The sequence below is a fragment of the Oncorhynchus mykiss genome, chromosome 19 (assembly GCF_057628025.1).
Source record: "Oncorhynchus mykiss isolate SJ-2025 chromosome 19, ASM5762802v1, whole genome shotgun sequence".
Taxonomy (NCBI): Eukaryota; Metazoa; Chordata; class Actinopteri; order Salmoniformes; family Salmonidae; genus Oncorhynchus; species Oncorhynchus mykiss.
Genome location: NC_143040.1, coordinates 73439250 through 73462265, shown reverse-complemented (window position 1 = coordinate 73462265; position 23016 = coordinate 73439250). Strand labels below are relative to the sequence as shown.

Sequence of the window (23016 nt, the reverse complement as noted above, 5' to 3'; positions counted from 1 at the left end):
TCTCTGGGTCGGTGCCGTGCATCCTCTCCGGGTCGGTGCCGTGCTTCCTCTCCGGTCAGTGCCGTGCATCCTCTCTGGGTCGGTGCAGTGCTTCTTCTCCGTTTGGTGCCGCGCTTGCTCTCTGGGTCGGTGCCGTGCTTCCTCTCTGGGTCGGTGCCGTGCTTCCTCTCTGGTCGGTGCCGTGCTTCCTCTCTGGTCGGTGCCGTGCTTCCTCTCCGGGTCGGTGCCGTGCATCCTCTCCGGGTCGGTGCCGTGCATCCTCTCCGGGTCGGTGCCGTGCATCCTCTCCGGGTCGGTGCCGTGCTTCCTCTCCGGTCGGTGCCGTGTTTCCTCTCCGGGTCGGTGCCGTGTTTCCTCTCCGGGTCGGTGCCGTGTTTCCTCTCCGGGTCGGTGCCGTGTTTCCTCTCCGGGTCGGTGCCGTGCTTCCTCTCCGGGTCGGTGCCGTGCGGGTCGGTGCCGTGCTATCCGGTATGTTTGGGAGAACCCTACCCTAAACCTTAAAGGGATACTTCAGGATTTTGGCAATTAAGCCTTTTATTTACAAGCCCTTTATCGACAGTGTCCCACCGCCAGCTCGGGGATTCGATCCAGCAACCTTTCGGTTTCTGGCCCAACGCTCTAACCACTAAGCTACCTGCCGCCCCAAAAACACCATTATATGATTCTGTTATTGGTTCCTCTCCGGGTCGGTGCCGTACATCCTCTCTGTTATTATATGGTTCTGTTATTATATGGTTCTGTTATTATATGCTGTGTTTCTGTTATTATATGGTTCTGTTATTATATGATTCTGTTATTATATGGTTCTGTTATTATATGGTTCTGTTTATTATATGGTTCTGTTTATTATATGGTTCTGTTATTATATGGTTCTGTTTATTATATGGTTCTGTTTATTATATGGTTCTGTTATTATATGGTTCTGTTTATTATATGGTTCTGTTATTATATGGTTCTGTTTATTATATGGTTCTGTTTATTATATGGTTCTGTTATTATATGGTTCTGTTTATTATATGGTTCTGTTTATTATATGGTTCTGTTATTATATGGTTCTGTTTATTATATGGTTCTGTTTATTATATGGTTCTGTTTATTATATGGTTCTGTTATTATATGGTTCTGTTATTATATGGTTCTGTTATTATATGGTTCTGTTATTATATGCTGTGGTTCTGTTATTATATGGTTCTGTTATTATATGGTTCTGTTATTATATGGTTCTGTTATTATATGGTTCTGTTATTATATGGTTCTGTTTATTATATGGTTCTGTTATTATATGGTTCTGTTTGTTATATGGTTCTGTTATTATATGGTTCTGTTATTATATGGTTCTGTTATTATATGGTTCTGTTATTATATGGTTCTGTTATTATATGGTTCTGTTTATTATATGGTTCTGTTATTATATGGTTCTGTTTATTATATGGTTCTGTTATTATATGGTTCTGTTTGTTATATGGTTCTGTTATTATATGGTTCTGTTATTATATGGTTCTGTTTATTATATGGTTCTGTTTGTTATATGGTTCTGTTATTATATGGTTCTGTTATTATATGGCGTGTATTAACCAGGATTCTGTTCTTTATACCAGGCCAAACTGAACGACTGGGCTTGTATGTGAGGGCGAGTCTGTTCTGTCAACCATGGCCAACAACGTGGAGGATATCGAGAACAACATGGTGAGTTACTTCTAAATCACAGCAGAAGTATGAGAAGGAAATAAGTCTGGTCTGTGTTTAGTCACTTGCAGACTGTGACCTATAGTAAAGGCACATTCATGGCGGTGACATTTGCAATAACAAAGTAAATCATTAGTCACATGTCATGAAATATATTCCACATGCTCTTTCGTGCCGTCATTCGTTTTGCTCCTGAAGATTTGAAGGGCTTTACAGGAGGCAAAGTCCTTCTAGGCTGTTTCTCTGCTGACCCTTAACCCCACACGAAGCCGCTCAACTTCCAACATGTAAATAACACAGATGAAAGACGGTTTATATGCACTGCACTGTTGGAGCTAGAAACACCAAGCGTTTCGCTACACCCGCAATAACATCTGCTAAACACGGGGATGTGACCAATAACATCTGCTAAACATGATGATGTGACCAATAACATCTGCTAAACATGGGGATGTGACCAATAACATCTGCTAAACATGGGGATGTGACCAATAACATCTGCTAAACATGATGATGTGACCAATAACATCTGCTAAACATGATGATGTGACCAATAACATCTGCTAAACATGGAGATGTGACCAATAACATCTGCTAAACATGGGGATGTGACCAATAACATCTGCTAAACATGATGATGTGACCAATAACATCTGCCAAACATGGGGATGTGACCAATAACATCTGCTAAACATGGGGATGTGACCAATAACATCTGCCAAACATGGGTATGTGACCAATAACATCTGCTAAACATGGGGATGTGACCAATAACATCTGCTAAACATGGGGATGTGACCAATAACATCTGCTAAACATGGGTGTGTGACCAATAACATCTGCCAAACATGTGTATGTGACCAATAACATCTGCTAAACATGGGTATGTGACCAATAACATCTGCCAAACATGGGGATGTGACCAATAAAATAGTATTTTATTTGACATGCCTTCTCAGCCTCAGTTCTTAATAAACATGTTCAGTGAAGGATAGCGGGCAGCTGTGACCGGTTCGATGGAGCCAATTCTTCCTGGTGATTTATTGAAGTTATTCAAGCAGGAAACCCCCCCCCTTTTAGAAATCGCATATCCTGTTTTTATTCAGAAGATCAGGAGTAAGTTAAGGCTCATGTCTAAACTGTCCTGACAGCCTTGGCACCTCAACACTCCCTAGATGGGCCTGTCTGTCCCCACAGCCTTGGCACTGCAACACTCTCCCTAGATGGGCCTGTCTGTCCCCACAGCCTTGGCACTGCAACACTCTCCCTAGATGGGCCTGTCTGTCCCCACAGCCTTGGCACCTCAACACTCTCCCTAGATGGGCCTGTCTGTCCCCACAGCCTTGGCACTGCAACACTCTCCCTAGATGGGCCTGTCTGTCCCCACAGCCTTGGCACTGCAACACTCTCCCTAGATGGGCCTGTCTGTGTGGACAGCCTTGGCACCTCAACACTCTCCCTAGATGGGCCTGTCTGTCCCCACAGCCTTGGCACCTCAACACTCTCCCTAGATGGGCCTGTCTGTCCACACTCTCCCTAGATGGGCCTGTCTGTGTGGACAGCCTTGGCACCTCAACACTCTCCCTAGATGGGCCTGTCTGTGTGGACAGCCTTGGCACCTCAACACTCTCCCTAGATGGGCCTGTCTGTCCCCACAGCCTTGGCACTGCAACACTCTCCCTAGATGGGCCTGTCTGTCCCCACAGCCTTGGCACTGCAACACTCTCCCTAGATGGGCCTGTCTGTCCCCACAGCCTTGGCACTGCAACACTCTCCCTAGATGGGCCTGTCTGTCCCCACAGCCTTGGCACCTCAACACTCTCCCTAGATGGGCCTGTCTGTCCCCACAGCCTTGGCACTGCAACACTCTCCCTAGATGGGCCTGTCTGTGTGGACAGCCTTGGCACCTCAACACTCTCCCTAGATGGGCCTGTCTGTCCCCACAGCCTTGGCACCTCAACACTCTCCCTAGATGGGCCTGTCTGTCCACACTCTCCCTAGATGGGCCTGTCTGTGTGGACAGCCTTGGCACCTCAACACTCTCCCTAGATGGGCCTGTCTGTGTGGACAGCCTTGGCACCTCAACACTCTCCCTAGATGGGCCTGTCTGTCCACACTTTCCCTAGATGGGCCTGTCTGTCCACACTCTCCCTAGATGGGCCTGTCTGTCCCCACAGCCTTGGCACTGCAACACTCTCCCTAGATGGGCCTGTCTGTCCCCACAGCCTTGGAGAAAGAGAGTGGTGGTCTCTTTAGTTCTGTGGTGGTCTCTTTAGTTCTGTGGTGGTCTCTTTAGTTCTGTGGTGGTCTTTAGTTCTGTGGTGGTCTATAGTTCTGTGGTGGTCTATAGTTCTGTGGTGGTCTTTAGTTCTGTGGTGGTCTCTTTAGTTCTGTGGTGGTCCAAATGGCTCTGCATACACTAACGTGGCTGGCCTGATAAGTGTGACACAGTAATACTGTTATTGTTACTGGAGTAAATGTCACCATTGGTGACTACCTTCCTCAATCCCTCAACCCTAACCCTAACCCCAACCCCTAACCCCTAACCTTCCTCAACCCTAACCCCAACCCCTAACCCCTAACCTTCCTCAATCCCTCCCCTTTCTTTGTTGACTCCCCATGAAGGAGATTTATCCCCAACCCTAACCCCTAACCCCAAACCCTAACCCCAACCCTAACCCTAACCCCAACCCCTAACCCCAACGCTAACCCCTAACCCTAACCCGTGAAGGAGATTTATCCTGGTTCCAGGTCTGTTATTGCCGTCTCACCAACTCTTATTGCTATAGACCAACCTTGTTCTTATGTAACAGCTGATACAGAGCAGACTGTCCCCACAGGAGTGTGTGTGGGTTAGGCTAACCCCTACCCCCTAACCCCTACCCTAACCCCTACCCTAACCCCTAACCCCTGATACAGAGCAGACTGTCCCCACAGGAGTGTGTGTGGGTTAGGCTAACCCCTACCCCCTAACCCCTACCCTAACCCCTACCCTAACCCCTACCCCCTGATACAGAGCAGACTGTCCCCACAGGAGTGTGTGTGGGTTAGGCTAACCCCAACCCCTAACCCCAACCCTAACCCCTAACCCTTATTGCTATAGACCAACCTTGTTCTTATGTAACAGCTGATACAGAGCAGACTGTCCCCACAGGAGTGTGTGTGGGTTAGGCTAACCCCTACCCCCTAACCCTAACCCCTAACCCCTAACCCCTAACCCCTAACCCCACAGGAGTGTGTGTGCAGATGAAACATTACAGTTATATTGATCTGTGTGTGTTTTCCCTGTTTGTTTTATTTTTATCTCTTAATTGCGTTTATTTTTGTCATTTTAAAGCTTTTACACTCTGGTGGTAGGTAGTCTAGCTGTTCCGTTGGGCCAGTGACCCAAAAAGTTGCTGGTTCAAATCCCCTGGCCGAGTAAATGAAAAATCAGTCTGTGCCCTTGAGCAAGGCACTTAACCCTACTTGGTCCTGTATGTGGCTCTGGCTCAGAGAGTCTGTTAAATGACTCACTACTGTAGTGGCTCTGGATCAGAGAGTCTGTTAAATGACTCACTACTGTAGTGGCTCTGGATCAGAGAGTCTGTTAAATGACTCACTACTGTAGTGGCTCTGGATCAGAGAGTCTGTTAAATGACTCACTACTGTAGTGTCTCTGGATCAGAGAGTCTGTTAAATGACTCACTACTGTAGTGGCTCTGGATCAGAGAGTCTGTTAAATGACTCACTACTGTAGTGGCTCTGGATCAGAGAGTCTGTTAAATGACTCACTACTGTAGTGGATCAGAGAGTCTGTTTTTTATTTATTTTTATTTCACCTTTATTTAACCAGGTAGGCTAGTTGAGAACACCTTTATTTAACCAGGTAGGCTAGTTGAGAACACCTTTATTTAACCAGGTAGGCTAGTTGAGAACAAGTTCTCATTTGCAACTGCGACCTGGCCAAGATAAAGCATAGCAGTGTGAGCAGACAACACAGAGTTACACATGGAGTAAACAATTAACAAGTCAATAACACAGTAGAAAACAAAGGGGGAGTCTATATACAATGTGTGCAAAAGGCATGAGGAGGTAGGCAAATAATTACAATTTTGCAGATTAACACTGGAGTGATAAATGATCAGATGGTCATGTACAGGTGTGCAAAAGAGCAGAAAAGTAAATAAATAAAAACAGTATGGGGATGAGGTAGGTGAAAATGGGTGGGCTATTTACCAATAGACTATGTACAGCTGCAGCGATCGGTTAGCTGCTCAGATAGCAGATGTTTGAAGTTGGTGAGGGAGATAAAAGTCTCCAACTTCAGCGATTTTTGCAATTCGTTCCAGTCACAGGCAGCAGAGTACTGGAACGAAAGGCGGCCAAATGAGGTGTTGGCTTTAGGGATGATCAGTGAGATACACCTGCTGGAGCGCGTGCTACGGATGGGTGTTGCCATCGTGACCAGTGAGCTGAGATAAGGCGGAGCTTTACCTAGCATGGACTTGTAGATGACCTGGAGCCAGTGGGTCTGGCGACGAATATGTAGCGAGGGCCAGCCGACTAGAGCGTACAGGTCGCAGTGGTGGGTGGTATAAGGTGCTTTAGTGACAAAACGGATGGCACTGTGATAGACTGCATCCAGTTTGCTGAGTAGAGTGTTGGAAGCCATTTTGTAGATGACATCGCCGAAGTCGAGGATCGGTAGGATAGTCAGTTTTACTAGTGTAAGCTTGGCGGCGTGAGTGAAGGAGGCTTTGTTGCGGAATAGAAAGCCGACTCTTGATTTGATTTTCGATTGGAGATGTTTGATATGAGTCTGGAAGGAGAGTTTGCAGTCTAGCCAGACACCTAGGTACTTATAGATGTCCACATATTCTAGGTCGGAACCATCCAGGGTGGTGATGCTAGGCGGGCATGCGGGTGCAGGCAGCGATCGGTTGAAAAGCATGCATTTGGTTTTACTAGCGTTTAAGAGCAGTCGGAGGCCACGGAAGGAGTGTTGTATGGCATTGAAGCTTGTTTGGAGGTTAGATAGCACAGTGTCCAATGACGGGCCGAAAGTATATAGAATGGTGTCGTCTGCGTAGAGGTGGATCAGGGAATCGCCCGCAGCAAGAGCAACATCATTGATGTATACAGAGAAAAGAGTCGGCCCGAGAATTGAACCCTGTGGCACCCCCATAGAGACTGCCAGAGGACCGGACAGCATGCCCTCCGATTTGACACACTGAACTCTGTCTGCAAAGTAATTGGTGAACCAGGCAAGGCAGTCATCCGAAAAACCGAGGCTACTGAGTCTGCCGATAAGAATATGGTGATTGACAGAGTCGAAAGCCTTGGCAAGGTCGATGAAGACGGCTGCACAGTACTGTCTTTTATCGATGGCGGTTATGATATCGTTAAATGACTCACTACTGTAGTGGATCAGAGAGTCTGTTAAATGACTCACTACTGTAGTGGATCAGAGAGTCTGTTAAATGACTCACTACTGTAGTGGCTCTGGATCAGAGAGTCTGTTAAATGACTCACTACTGTAGTGGCTCTGGATCAGAGAGTCTGTTAAATGACTCACTACTGTAGTGGCTCTGGATCAGAGAGTCTGTTAAATGACTCACTACTGTAGTGGCTCTGGATCAGAGAGTCTGTTAAATGACTCACTACTGTCGTGGCTCTGGATCAGAGAGTCTGTTAAATGACTCACTACTGTAGTGGATCAGAGAGTCTGTTAAATGACTCACTACTGTAGTGGATCAGAGAGTCTGTTAAATGACTCACTACTGTAGTGGATCAGAGAGTCTGTTAAATGACTAGAATGTAAATGTTTCCATGTTCTGCAGACTGACCCTAGAGGTGTGTATTTATGTCCCCTTCTGTTCCTCCTCCAGGTGACTGAGGCTCCAGTACCAACCCAGAACCAGCACCCTGAGCCTGGGGTGACGGGGGTGCGGTCCAGGGGTGGAGGGGGTGGGGCGGAACAGAACGGACAGGCTCCCCCACAACGCACCCCCCAGGTGGTAGAGAGTGAGGAAGACGAAGATGAGGAGCTGACGCTGAAGTACGGGGCCAAACATGTCATCATGCTGTTCGTCCCTGTCACGCTCTGCATGGTGGTCGTCGTGGCAACCATCAAGTCCGTCAGCTTCTACACCCAGAACGATGGACAGAGGCTGTAAGTACCGACGACGTTCTGGCGACCCTCATGTTGTCCCCGGGGTTAGGGTTGTTGGAACCCTGAGACGAGGCTCCAGGTTGTCTCTGGGGTTAGGGTTGTTGGAACCCTGAGACGAGGCTCCAGGTTGTCCCCGGGGTTAGGGTTGTTGGAACCCTGAGACGAGGCTCCAGGTTGTCCCCGGGGTTAGGGTTGTTGGAACCCTGAGACGAGGCTTCATGTTGTCTCTGGGGTTAGGGTTGTTGGAACCCTGAGACGAGGCTTCATGTTGTCACCGGGGTTAGGGTTGTTGGAACCCTGAGACGGGGCTTCATGTTGTCACCGGGGTTAGGGTTGTTGGAACCCTGAAACGGGGCTTCATGTTGTCACCGGGGTTAGGGTTGTTGGAACCCTGAGACGAGGCTTCAGGTTGTCCCCGGGGTTAGGGTTGTTGGAACCCTGAGACGGGGCTTCATGTTGTCACCGGGGTTAGGGTTGTTGATGCAGTTGACTAGCAGAGCCACTAGATGGCGATAATGCGACACACAACACCTTGATGACGAAATATCAGCATACATCTACAGTATTTACTAAAAGAAGTACAGGAAATGTGGCTGGCCTGCATACGAAGAAGATACATTGTTCAGTTTGTTTACCTATGGGCTGTTCATCATAAATCAGTTGGAAACACAGACAGGATAATCAAGCAGCTGGAGAAACACAGACAAGATAATCAAGCAGCTGGAGAAAAACAGACAAGATAATCAAGCAGCTGGAGAAACACAGACAATATTATTATAATAACAGGAGCAGCAAAGTGAGAATTCACAAAGGATGGTGTTTGAGTATTTCTGATGGTTGTCTGACACTAACATGTTCTGAAATTATCTAATGTGATGAGTCCAATGTGATGAGTCTAATCTTCTGTTATGAGTTGTCCAGGATGTTGATACCTGTCTGACATGTGATGTGTTTTCCAGGATATACACCCCATTCCCCGAGGACACAGACACAATAGGGCAGCGAGCCCTCAACTCAGTCCTCAACGCCACCATCATGATCAGTGTCATCATAGTCATGACCATGGTGCTGGTGCTGCTATACAAGTACCGCTGCTACAGGGTAAGAGATGCTACAGGGTAAGAGATGCTACAGGGTAAGAGATGGTACAGGGTAAGAGATGCTACAGGGTAAGAGATGCTACAGGGTAAGAGATGCTACAGGGTAAGAGATGGTACAGGGTAAGAGATGCTACAGGATAAGAGATGGTACAGGGTAAGAGATGCTACAGGATAAGAGATGGTACAGGGTAAGAGATGCTACAGGGTAAGAGATGCTACAGGGTAAGAGATGGTACAGGGTAAGAGATGCTACAGGGTAAGAGATGGTACAGGGTAAGAGATGCTACAGGGTAAGAGATGGTACAGGGTAAGAGATGCTGCTACAGGGTGAGAGATGCTGCTACAGGGTGAGAGATGCTACAGGGTGAGAGATGCTGCTACAGGGTAAGAGATGCTACAGGGTAAGAGATGCTGCTACAGGGTAAGAGATGCTGCTACAGGGTGAGAGATGCTGCTACAGGGTAAGAGATGCTACAGGGTGAGAGATGCTGCTACAGGGTAAGAGATGCTACAGGGTAAGAGATGCTGCTACAGGGTAAGAGATGGTACAGGGTAAGAGATGCTGCTACAGGGTGAGAGATGCTGCTACAGGGTGAGAGATGCTGCTACAGGGTGAGAGATGCTGCTACAGGGTAAGAGATGCTACAGGGTGAGAGATGCTGCTACAGGGTAAGAGATGCTACAGGGTAAGAGATGCTGCTACAGGGTAAGAGATGCTGCAGGGTAAGAGATGCTGCTCTGACAATGCCATTAGGGTCGTATTCATTAGGGCACACAACAGTTTGCAACCAACGTATCATAACGTTTAGTCATCCCTTTTTCAGTCTGTTTTCTTCTGCTTGTTGGCTGATGAACACAACCCTGGTGTCACTCATCGCTGTAGCATCTCTTACCCAGTCCTCTCCTGTGTGTGTCTAGATACAGTGACATGCCGAACATGTTATACAGACAGTTGGCTGTTATTGATCTCTGTGTGTCCCTTCAGGTGATCCAAGGCTGGCTGTTCCTCTCCTCTCTACTCCTCCTGTTCTTCTTCTCCTTCATATACCTCAAGTGAGTCCCTTCATTCTTTGATATCTTATTCTCTCTCTCTCTCTTTTCAATCACATATATTTCAAGTCATCGGTGAATCTGCTGTGTAAGAGTGCGACTGGGCAGATTTTAATTTTATTTATTATTTATTTTTTTTACCTTTATTTTACTAGGCAAGTCAGTTAAGAATAAATTCTTATTTTCTGCCTGTTCAGCTCGGGGATTTGAACTTGCAACCTTACGGTTACTAGTCCCAACGCTCTAACCACTAGGCTACCCTGCCGCCCTCTGTCCTCTGTACTCCTAAACGTAACAGTCTCACTCTTGTCCTCCCCCCAGAGAAGTGTTCAAGACGTACAACGTGGCGATGGACTGGATCACCTTGGCTGTGATCGTCTGGAACTTCGGCGTGGTAGGGATGATCTGTATCCACTGGAAGGGTCCTCTCCGTCTGCAGCAGGCCTACCTCATCATGATCTCTGCTCTCATGGCTCTGGTCTTCATCAAGTACCTTCCTGAGTGGACCGCCTGGCTCATCCTGGCCGTTATATCGGTCTATGGTGAGACTTCCTGCTTGAGTCTTTGGCTTGTATACTACAGGTCTCTCACTGTGAGACTGTAGCCACGGCCCCAATTATCTCTCCTTCTGCCCAAAGTGTACACTTGTTCACTTCCCTTCTTTGACTTGAAAGGAAAAGGCTGGTCTAAGAAACATGGTGGAAACTCCCTCTAGCCCATGCCTTTACCGATACAATAGTTTTAGACATGTGGAATGTCGTGAATGAGTGTACACTTCAGGACAAAGGAGATGGGGACACAGCCCCTCCCATGTTTCTCTTTGTGAAGATGACCTATCTCTCTAGTTGCTCTATTTGTTTTACTGCTCTCTATCGATCTCAAGTCCTCTTCAGACGAGACTCAGGGCAGCACCTAGATTTCCTGACCGTTGTTGTTGTTGAAAGGAAGGATCTGACTGGTCGACAAACAGGAAACACCCATCTGAGACAGGAAGTGGGGGAGGGGGGGGGGGGGGGGGGGGTATAGAAAGTCATGACAGCTGAGGTTAAGACATTCTTAATTTAGACAACCTTAGATAGGACCAGATTTCCTCTTAAAGCTGCCCCTTCCCGAAGCGTTCTCCCAAATGGGAAAAGGGCTCTGGTCTAAAGTAGTGCACTACATAGGGAATAGGGCTCTGGTCTAAAGTAGTGCACTACATAGGGAATAGGGCTCTGGTCTAAAGTAGTGTACTATATAGAGAATAGGGCCCTGGTCTAAAGTAGTGCACTACATAGGGAATAGGGTGCCAGTTGGGACACAACCACTGTCGGAGAATAAGGGCCACGACAGAATAGTGGTCATTGTAGATTTATTTAACCTAAAAGTGTTTAGCTTGAGGTAGAACAGTGGTCGGTTTAGGTTTGTTTGGGGTAACAGTGGTCTGTTTTGGGTTGGTGGGGGTAACAGTAGGTCGGTTTAGGTTTGTTTGGGGTAACAGTGGTCTGTTTTGGGTTGGTGGGGGTAACAGTGGTCTGTTTACGTTTGTTGGGGGTAACAGTGGTCTGTTTCGGGTTGGTGGGGGTAACAGTAGGTCGGTTTACGTTTGTTGGGGGTAACAGTGGTCTGTTTTGGGTTGGTGGGGGTAACAGTGGTCTGTTTACGTTTGTTGGGGGTAACAGTGGTCTGTTTCGGGTTGGTGGGGGTAACAGTAGGTCGGTTTACGTTTGTTGGGGGTAACAGTGGTCTGTTTCGGGTTGGTGGGGGTAACAGTGGTCTGTTTAGGTTTGTTTGGGGTAACAGTGGTCTGTTTAGGTTTGTTTGGGGTAACAGTGGTCTGTTTTGGGTTGGTGGGGGTAACAGTGGTCTGTTTAGGTTTGGTGGGGGTAACAGTGGTCTGTTTTGGGTTGGTGGGGGTAACAGTGGTCTGTTTACGTTTGTTGGGGGTAACAGTGGTCTGTTTCGGGTTGGTGGGGGTAACAGTAGGTCGGTTTACGTTTGTTGGGGGTAACAGTGGTCTGTTTCGGGTTGGTGGGGGTAACAGTGGTCTGTTTAGGTTTGTTTGGGGTAACAGTGGTCTGTTTAGGTTTGTTTGGGGTAACAGTGGTCTGTTTTGGGTTGGTGGGGGTAACAGTGGTCTGTTTAGGTTTGGTGGGGGTAACAGTGGTCGGTTTACGTTTGTTTGGGGTAACAGTGGTCTGTTTTGGGTTGGTGGGGGTAACAGTGGTCTGTTTTGGGTTGGTGGGGGTAACAGTGGTCTGTTTACGTTTGTTTGGGGTAACAGTGGTCTGTTTTGGGTTGGTGGGGGTAACAGTGGTCTGTTTAGGTTTGTTTGGGGTAACAGTGGTCTGTTTTGGGTTGGTGGGGGTAACAGTGGTCTGTTTAGGTTTGGTGGGGGTAACAGTGGTCTGTTTTGTGTTGGTGGGGGTAACAGTGGTCTGTTGGGTTGGTGGGGGTAACAGTGGTCTGTTTTGGGTTGGTGGGGGTAACGGTCTGTTTTGGGTTGGTGGGGGTAACAGTGGTCTGTTTAGGTTTGTTTGGGGTAACAGTGGTCTGTTTTGGGTTGGTGGGGGTAACAGTGGTCTGTTTAGGTTTGTTTGGGGTAACAGTGGTCTGTTTTGGGTTGGTGGGGGTAACAGTGGTCTGTTTAGGTTTGGTGGGGGTAACAGTGGTCGGTTTACGTTTGTTTGGGGTAACAGTGGTCTGTTTTGGGTTGGTGGGGGTAACAGTGGTCTGTTTAGGTTTGGTGGGGGTAACAGTGGTCGGTTTACGTTTGTTTGGGGTAACAGTGGTCTGTTTTGGGTTGGTGGGGGTAACAGTGGTCTGTTTAGGTTTGGTGGGGGTAACAGTGGTCGGTTTACGTTTGTTTGGGGTAACAGTGGTCTGTTTTGGGTTGGTGGGGGTAACAGTGGTCTGTTTTGGGTTGGTGGGGGTAACAGTGGTCTGTTTACGTTTGTTTGGGGTAACAGTGGTCTGTTTTGGGTTGGTGGGGGTAACAGTGGTCTGTTTAGGTTTGTTTGGGGTAACAGTGGTCTGTTTTGGGTTGGTGGGGGTAACAGTGGTCTGTTTAGGTTTGGTGGGGGTAACAGTGGTCTGTTTTGTGTTGGTGGGGGTAACAGTGGTCTGTTGGGTTGGTGGGGGTAACAGTGGTCTGTTTTGGGTTGGTGGGGGTAACGGTCTGTTTTGGGTTGGTGGGGGTAACAGTGGTCTGTTTAGGTTTGTTTGGGGTAACAGTGGTCTGTTTTGGGTTGGTGGGGGTAACAGTGGTCTGTTTAGGTTTGTTTGGGGTAACAGTGGTCTGTTTTGGGTTGGTGGGGGTAACAGTGGTCTGTTTAGGTTTGGTGGGGGTAACAGTGGTCGGTTTACGTTTGTTTGGGGTAACAGTGGTCTGTTTTGGGTTGGTGGGGGTAACAGTGGTCTGTTTAGGTTTGGTGGGGGTAACAGTGGTCGGTTTACGTTTGTTTGGGGTAACAGTGGTCTGTTTTGGGTTGGTGGGGGTAACAGTGGTCTGTTTAGGTTTGGTGGGGGTAACAGTGGTCGGTTTACGTTTGTTTGGGGTAACAGTGGTCTGTTTAGGTTTGGTTTGGTGGGGGTAAAGGTGGTCCATGTTGGTTTGGTGGGGGTAACAGTGCTGGTGGTCAGAGTTTTCACCCACCCAGCCTCAGAAATGTCTTTTAAATCAGATTAAATATTTTTACTTGGTCTCGGTCCCAAAGAGCCTTGTGTTTTGGGTCCAACACTACTTGTCCTGGTTCCGTCTGTGTTCTCCCTTTAGTTGGTGTTGATAAAGAGTTTACACCCAGTCAGTCTCAGACATTCTTTAACTCAGATGAAATATTTCTACTTGGTCTCTCTCTCTCAAAGCACCCTCTGTTCTGTCTCCAACACTATTCTATCCTGACTCAAAGCTCTGCGTCATATTCATTAGGCACCAAATGGAAGAAAGCTTCTCCTTGTTTCAGTGTGTTATCTGAACTGTACAATAACAAATGCCTGTTTACATTTTCTGTTACAAAACATTTTGCCACGAGGTGCCCTAATGAATACGACCCCTGTTTCTCCCTTCCTAGATCTGCTAGAGGTGCCCTAATGAAAACGACCCTGTTTCTCCCTCCATAGATCTGCTAGAGGTGCCCTAATGAATACGACCCCTGTTTCTCCCTCCATAGATCTGCTAGAGGTGCCCTAATGAAAACGACCCTGTTTCTCCCTCCATAGATCTGCTAGAGGTGCCCTAATGAATACAACCCCTGTTTCTCCCTCCATAGATCTGCTAGAGGTGCCCTAATGAAAACGACCCTGTTTCTCCCTCCATAGATCTGCTAGAGGTGCCCTAATGAATACGACCCCTGTTTCTCCCTCCATAGATCTGCTAGAGGTGCTCTGATGAAAACAACCCTGTTTCTCCCTCCATAGATCTGCTAGAGGTGCCCTAATGAATACGACCCCTGTTTCTCCCTTCATAGATCTGCTAGAGGTGCCCTAATGAAAACGACCCTGTTTCTCCCTCCATAGATCTGCTAGAGGTGCCCTAATGAATACGACCCCTGTTTCTCCCTCCATAGATCTGCTAGAGGTGCCCTAATGAAAACGACCCTGTTTCTCCCTCCATAGATCTGCTAGAGGTGCCCTAATGAATACGACCCCTGTTTCTCCCTCCATAGATCTGCTAGAGGTGCCCTAATGAAAACGACCCTGTTTCTCCCTCCATAGATCTGCTAGAGGTGCCCTAATGAATACGACCCCTGTTTCTCCCTCCATAGATCTGCTAGAGGTGCTCTGATGAAAACAACCCTGTTTCTCCCTCCATAGATCTGCTAGAGGTGCCCTAATGAATACGACCCTGTTTCTCCCTCCATAGATCTGCTAGAGGTGCCCTAATGAATACGACCCTGTTTCTCCCTCCATAGATCTGCTAGAGGTGCCCTAATGAATACGACCCTGTTTCTCCCTCCATAGATCTGCTAGAGGTGCCCTAATGAATACGACCCTGTTTCTCCCTCCATAGATCTGCTAGAGGTGCCCTAATGAATACGACCCCTGTTTCTCCCTCCATAGATCTGCTAGAGGTGCCCTAATGAATACGACCCTGTTTCTCCCTCCATAGATCTGCTAGAGGTGCTCTGATGAATACGACCCCTGTTAGCAGTGCTCTGATGAATACGACCCCTGTTAGCAGTGCTCTGATGAATACGACCCCTGTTAGCAGTGCTCTGATGAATACGACCCCTGTTAGCAGTGCTCTGATGAATACGACCCCTGTTAGCAGTGCTCTGATGAATACGACCCCTGTTAGCAGTGCCCTAATGAATACGACCCCTGTTTCTCCCTCCATAGATCTGCTAGCAGTGCTCTGCCCCAAAGGTCCTCTACGTATCCTAGTGGAGACAGCTCAGGAGAGGAACGAACCCATCTTCCCTGCTCTCATCTACTCCTGTAAGACGCACGTCACCCTCTCGTACATCAACACCTGTAACCTGTATTACATATACACCGAGCGGACAAATCATTAGGAACACCTGGTGTTTCCATGGCGTAGACTGACCAGGTGAAAGCTATGATTGTGTCAGTTTGGCTGGATGTCCTTTGGGTGGTGGACCGTTCTTAATACACAGAGGAAATGGTTGAGTGTGGAAAAACCCAGCAGCGTTGCAGTTCTTGACTCAAACCGGTGCGCCTGGCACCTACTACCATACCCCCTGTTCAAAGGCACTTATATATTATTTCTTGCCCATTCCCTCTCTGAATTGCACACGATCCATGAGTCGATGTTCGAGCCCCCCGCCGAAACTTTATTAGCATCATAGAGAAATCCCCGTCAGTTTAATGTCGCCCCTTCCTACATCTGCGGTGAAATGTGATTTTCGGGATCTCACAAACGGTTTGGCCCACAAACTATTATGGAAAGATCACCCTCACAAACACGACGGTGTTCTCCGTTTTTGCTCTACGACCCCCACAACAGCGTCACAAGACTCGTCTGAAGTTTGTACAGCCTCTTCTGCCACCTTCTGTCTGTACAGTGGGGCAATAAAGTACTTAGTCAGCTCCCAATTGTGCAAGTTCTCCCACTTAAAAAGATGGGAGAGGCCTGTAATTTTCATCATAAGTACACATCAACTATGACAGACAAAATTAGGGAAAAAATCCAGAAAATCACATTGTAGGATTTTTAATGAATTTATTTGCACATTATGGAGGAAAATAAGTATTTGGTCAATAACAAAAGTTTATCTCAATACTTTGTTACATACCCTTTGTTGGCAATGACAGAAGTCAAACGTTTTCTGTAAGTCCTCACAAGGTTTTCACACACTGTTGCTGGTAGTTTGTACAGCCTCTTATGCCACCTTCTGTCTGTAGCAACCCGAACAATTTGGCCTCCACTCTAACATGACCCCTCTGTGGAAAGGTGAGACCCTCACTAAAACGTACATGTGAGTAGTTTTGCTCTAGGACGCCTCGCGAGTCGTCCGAAGATCCCCAACCGGTTCCAGTTTAAAAACATTTATAGAGTACACTATATATACGAAAGTATGTGGACACCCCTTCAAATGAGTGAATTCTGCTATTTCGGCCACACCCGTTGCTGACGGGGGTTAGAAAATCGAGCACACAGCCGTGCAATCTCCATGGACAAACATTGTCAGTAGAATGGCCCTTACTGAAGAACTTCAAAGTGACACCGTCATAGGATGCCACCTTTCCAACAAGTTAGTATATCTAATTTCTGCCCTGCTGGGACTGCCCCCGGTCAACTGCAAGTGCCGTTACTGTGAAGTGGAAATGTCTAGGAGCAACAACGGCTCAGCCGTGAAGTGGTAGGCCACACAAGCTCACAGAACAGGACCGCCGAGTGCTGAAGCGCGTAGCGCATATACATTGTCTGTCCTCGTTTGCAAAACTCACTACTGAGTTACAAACTGCCTCTGGAAGCAACGCTAGTACAATGACTGTTAGTCAGGAGCTTCATGAAATGGGGTTCCATGGCCGAGCAGATATGGTATTATGATATGGTATTATGATATGGTATTATGATATGGTATTATGATATGTTAATGGATATGGTATTATGATATGGTATTAGGATATGGTATTATGATATGGTATTAGGATATGGTATTATGATATGGTATTATGATATGGTATTATGATATGTTAATGGATATGGTATTATGATATGGTATTATGATATGGTATTATGATATGTTGATGGATATGGTATTATGATATGGTGTTATGATATGGTATTATGATATGGTATTATGATATGTTAATGGATATGGTATTATGATATGGTATTATGATATGTTAATGGTTATGGTATTATGATATGGTATTAGGATATGTTAATGGATATGGTATTAGGATATGTTGATGGATATGGTATTATGATATGTTATTATGATATGTTAATGGATATGGTATTATGATATGGTATTATGATATGTTAATGGTTATGGTATTATGATATGGTATTAGGATATGTTAATGGATATGGTATTAGGATATGTTGATGGATATGGTATTATGATATGGTATTAGGATATGTTAATGGATATGGTATTATGATATGGTATTAGGATATGTTCATGGATATGGTATTATGATATGGTATTATGATATGGTATTATTATATGGTATTATGACACGTTGATAGATATGGTATTATGAAATGTCATTGATTGGAAACTCATGTGTTGCCTGTTTAGTATTATCTATGCTATATATATTTTCACCAGCTAGCACATGCTTTCAGACAGGCAGTGAATCTGGTATACAGTTAAGTTGTTGTTGTTGTTTGCCTTAAACATGAATGCCCATAGCTGCCGAGTAATGTAATGTCTACTGTACCATCCTGTCCCTCCATTCCCAGCGACCATGGTGTGGCTGGTCAACATGGCAGACACTGGCCTCGGACACAGACCAATGACCAGGAAGAACTCAACAGAGGCTCCCATCACTCAGGTTGAGAGTCAATGTGAGTCTGTAGTGTCTGGTCGTTTAAATTCCTCTCTACCTTCTCCGTTAGCCTCCTTTAGGCCCTGGCCTCGCTTGCACCCCAAAATGATGATTATTTTCTTCAGCGTTTTTGTAATATCATAATTATTTTCTACCTTCCCATCAGCAGCTCCTCCATCTCTGGGTCACAATTGAACACCAAAACATGCCTCTTTCTATGGCATCTCCAGCGGTTTCTAAGAATATCTCAATTCTTCTCTCCCGCCCCTGCAGCAGCCCTATCTAGCCCTGGGCTCACCGCCCCCTCATGTATAATATTTGACTTCTCCATGCCCCCCCCCCCCCCCCAGCCCCAACCCTGGCTCTAGGCCCGGCCCCTCTCAGCCCCCCGGAGGATGACGGAGGGTTCACCCCTAACTGGATGGGGCATCAGGAGCATCAGCTGGGACCCCTTCAGTCCACAGACGAGACCCGACGGGAGATCCAACAACTCCCCTCTGCCAGACCACCCGTAATGGACGATGATGACGAGGAGAGTGAGTACAGAACTGAACAGCAATAAAAAAAATACAATTGTATTTGTCACGTTTTTGTTAAAACAATCCCCGTGCAATTTCGTTAAAACAATCCCCGTGCCATTTCGTTAAAACAATCCCCGTGCCATTTAGTTAAAACAATCCCCGTGCCATTTAGTTAAAACAATTGCCATGTCGTTTCCTAATCAGGGCGCACGACCGTTACCAACGAGGTCATAACTTGGCTATATACAGGGGGTACCAGTACTGAGTCAATATACAGGGGGTACCAGTACTGAGTCAATATACAGGGGGTACCAGTACTGAGACAATATACAGGAGGTACCGGTGCTGAGTCAATATACAGGGGCTACCAGTACTGAGTCGATTATGCAGGGGGTACCGATACTGAGTCGATTATGCAGGGGGTACCGATACTGAGTCGATATACAGGGGGTACCGGTACTGAGTCAATGTGCAGGGGGTACCAGTACTGAGTAAATATACAGGGGGTACCAGTACTGAGTCAATATACAGGGGGTACCGGTACTGAGTCGATGTGCAGGAGCTACCAGTACTGAGTCGATGTGCAGGGGTACGAGGTCATAACTTGGCTATATACACAGGGTACCAGTACCTAGTCGATGTGCAGGGGGTACCGGTACTGACTCAATGTGCAGGGGGTACCGGTACTGACTCAATGTGCAGGGGTATGAGGTAATAACTTGGCTATATACACAGGGTACCAGTACTGAGTCGATGTGCAGGGGGTACCGGTACTGACTCAATGTGCAGGGGGTACCGGTACTGACTCAATGTGCAGGGGTACGAGGTAGATATATATACAGTGACTAGACAACAGGATAGATAATAAACAGCAGCAGCGTATGTGATGGGTCAAAAGAGTAAATGCAGATAGTTCAGGTAGCTATTGGTTAACTCTTCAGCAGTCTTATGGCTTGGTGGTGGAATGTGTTCAGGGTCCTGTTGGTTCCAGACTCGGTGCATCGGCACTATGACTTCGGTGTCTGTAGTCTTTTTTTAGGGCCTTCATCTGACACCGCCAGGTATAGCGGTCCTGGAATGCAGAGAGCTCTCAACCCCAGTGATGTACTGGGCACTACCCTCTGGAGCGCCTCGCAGTTGGATGCCAAGTTGCCGCCATACCAGGCGGTGATGCAGCCAGTCAAGATGCTCTCAATGGTGCAGCTGTAGAACGTTTTGAGGATCTGAGGGCCAAACCTTTTCAGCCTCCTGAGGGGGGAAGAGGTGTTGTCGTGCTTTCTCCATGACTGTGTTTCGGTGTGTGTAGACCATGTTAATTCATTAGTGATGTGGACACTGAAGAACTTGAAGCTCTAGACCCGCTCCACTACAGCCTTGTCGATGTGGATCGGGGGGGGAGGGGGGCGCTCATACCTCCATTTCCTGTTGTCCACAAACAACTTTGTCTTGCTGATGTTGAAGGAGAGGTTGTTGTCCTGGCACTACACTTCCAAGTCACTGACCTCCTCCCTCATCGTCGTCGGTGATCAAGCCAAACAAACTTAATGGTGTGTTTTGGAGTTGTGCATGGCCACTCGGTCGTGGGTGAACAGGGAGTACAGGAGGGGACTAAGCACGCACCCTTGAGGAGCCCCCGTGTTGAGGATCAGCGTGGTGAATGTTTTGTTGCCCACTCTGGGGGCAGCCCCCGTTAAAGTCCAGGATCCATTTGCAGAGGGAGGTGTTCAGGGTCCTTAGCTTAGTGATGACACTGTGGTGTTGAACGCTGAGCTGTAGCCAATCAACAGCATTCTCACATACAGTACCTTCAGAAAGTATTCATACCCCTGGGCTTTATATTTTTGTATTGTACATTTTTTTTTGTCAACGATCAACACAAAATACTCATATCAAAGTGGAAGAAAAATTCAAACCTTTTTGTAAAGAAATATATATGAAAAATAAAACACTGTCTTGATTACATAAGTATTCAAGCCTCTTAGGCAATACTTGTTAGAATCACCTTAGGCAGTGTTTACAGCTGTAAGCCTTTCTGGGTGAGTCTGTAAGAGCTTTCCATACCTGGATTGTGCAACATTTGAAAATTTGTCTGTCTGTCTGTCTGTTAGCTAGTGTTGAAGAACACAGGGTTCTGTCTGTCTGTCTGTCTGTCTGTCTGTCTGTCTGTTAGCTAGTGTTGAAGAACACAGGGTTCTGTCTGTCTGTCTGTCTGTCTGTTAGTTAGCTAGTGTTGAAGAACACAGGGTTCTGTCTGTCTGTCTTCAACACTAGCTAACAGACAGACAGACAGACAGACAGACAGACGGGAAGCCTGTGTTCTTCAACACTAGCTAACAGACAGACAGACAGGTCGGGGTCACCATGTCATTTCCCTGCATGGTGTATAGATCACCAGGCTCTCAGCAGTAGTGTTTATTCAGCAGCTATTCACAATCAAGGATTTTTCAACCCTTCCAAAATAAAGAGAGGAAAGAAGAATTGGATTGGACCATCTGTTAACGAATCAGAGCACATAGTGGTTATTTTCAGGTCTTGCCATAGATTTTTTTCAAGCAGATTTAAGACAAAACTGGAACTCGGCCACTCAGGAACATTTTACTGTCTTGGTAAACAACTCCAGTGTATGTTTGGCCTTGTGTTTTAGGTTATTGTCCTGATGAAAGGTGAATTCATCTCTCAGTGTCTGGTGGGAAGCAGACTGAACCAGGTTTTCCCCTATGAGTTTACCTGTACTTGGCTCCGTTTTATTTTTATCCTGAAAAACTCCTGAAGGATTACAAGCATACCCATAACATGATGCAGCCACCGCTATGCTTGAAAATATGACGAGTGATACTCAGTAATGTGTTGTATAGGATTTGCCCCAAACATCACACTTTGTATTCAGGACAAAAAGTGAATTGCTTTGCCACATTATTTGCAGTATTATTTGTTGCAAACAGGATGCATGTTTTGGAATATTTTATGTTCTCTAAAGGCTTCCTTTTCACTCTGTTAATTAGGTTTGTTTTGTGGAGTAACTCGAATGTTGTTGATCCATCCTCAGTTTTCTCCTGTCACAGCCATTTAACTCTGTAACTGTGTTAAAGTCACCATTGGCCTCCTGGTGAAATGTCTAAGCCGTTTCCTTCCTCTCCGGCAACTGAGTTAGGAAGGATGCCTGTTTATTTGTATTGACTGGGTGTATTGATACACCATTCAAAGTGTAATTAATAACTTCCTCGTCCTCAAAGGGATATTCAATGTTTGCTTATTTTATTTTTACCCATCTACCAATCGGGGCCCTTCTATGCGAGGCAGTGGAAAGCCTCCCTGGTCTTTGTGGTTGACTGTGTTTTTTTTAAAATTCACTGCTCGACTGAGGGACTTTACAGATAATTGTACGTGTGGGGTACAGAGATGAGGTAATCACTCAAAAATCATGTTAAACACTATTATTGCACACAGAGTGAGTCTATGCAATTAATGTGACTTGCAAAATGTTTCTCCTGAACTTATTTAGGCCATGACGAAGGGGTTGAAAAATGTATTCAAGACATATCAGCTTTTCATTTGGAATTAATTTGTACAAATTTCTAAAAACATAATTCCACTTTGACATTATGGGGTAATATGTGTGTAGATCAGTGACAAAACAATCTCTATTGAATCCAATTTTTACTTCAGGCGGTAACAACAACAAACAATGGAAAAGATTTCTGAAGGCTCTGTGTGTCTAAGGTGCTGTTTTAGGATGTTGTGGCATCCTGTGGTCCCCCGTATTGTGGCATCCTGTGGTCCCCTGTATTGTGGCATCCTGTGGTCCCCCGTATTGTGGCATCCTCTGGTCCCCCGTATTGTGGCATCCTGTGGTCCCCCGTATTGTGGCATCCTGTGGTCCCCCGTATTGTGGCATCCTGTGGTCCCCCGTATTGTGGCATCCTGTGGTCCCCCGTATTGTGGCATCCTGTGGTCCCCCGTATTGTGGCATCCTGTGGTCCCCCGTATTGTGGCATCCTGTGGTCCCCCGTATTGTGGCATCCTGTGGTCCCCCGTATTGTGGCATCCTGTGGTCCCCCGTATTGTGGCATCCTGTGGTCCCCCGTATTGTGGCATCCTGTGGTCCCCCGTATTGTGGCATCCTGTGGTCCCCCGTATTGTGGCATCCTGTGGTCCCCCGTATTGTGGCATCCTGTGGTCCCCCGTATTGTGGCATCCTGTGTTCCCCCGTATTGTGGCATCCTGTGGTCCCCCGTATTGTGGCATCCTGTGGTCCCCCGTGTTGTGGCATCCTGTGGTCCCCCGTATTGTGGCATCCTGTGGTCCCCCGTATTGTGGCATCCTGTGGTCCCCCGTATTGTGGCATCCTGTGGTCCCCCGTATTGTGGCATCCTGTGGTCCCCCGTGTTGTGGCATCCTGTGGTCCCCCGTGGGAAACAGCCATGTTTACACAGAGGTTCTGCCAGCAAAAATAATTTTTATCCGTCATCACGACGGACACGATTGAACAAGAATCTGTCAGGTTTGTCCTGTGTTTCCCAGGGGGTGTGAACGAGGGTTCAATGTAGACTGGAGTCTAATTGGT

At 46.8% G+C, this 23016-nt stretch overlaps 1 protein-coding gene across 1 annotated transcript in view; it reads left to right on the top strand.

The window, feature by feature from the left end:
• Positions 1 to 23016, top strand: part of psen1 (presenilin 1) — a 36284-nt gene that overhangs the window by 6395 nt on the left and 6873 nt on the right. Inside the window, exons 2-9 of the mRNA XM_036955388.2 lie at positions 1599 to 1686; positions 7557 to 7840; positions 8800 to 8941; positions 9926 to 9993; positions 10312 to 10532; positions 15307 to 15405; positions 17846 to 17950; positions 18282 to 18467. Of these exons, the coding sequence (XP_036811283.1) occupies positions 1651 to 1686; positions 7557 to 7840; positions 8800 to 8941; positions 9926 to 9993; positions 10312 to 10532; positions 15307 to 15405; positions 17846 to 17950; positions 18282 to 18467 (1141 nt within the window). The 5' untranslated portion in view covers positions 1599 to 1650. The remainder of the gene's footprint in view (positions 1 to 1598; positions 1687 to 7556; positions 7841 to 8799; positions 8942 to 9925; positions 9994 to 10311; positions 10533 to 15306; positions 15406 to 17845; positions 17951 to 18281; positions 18468 to 23016) is intronic.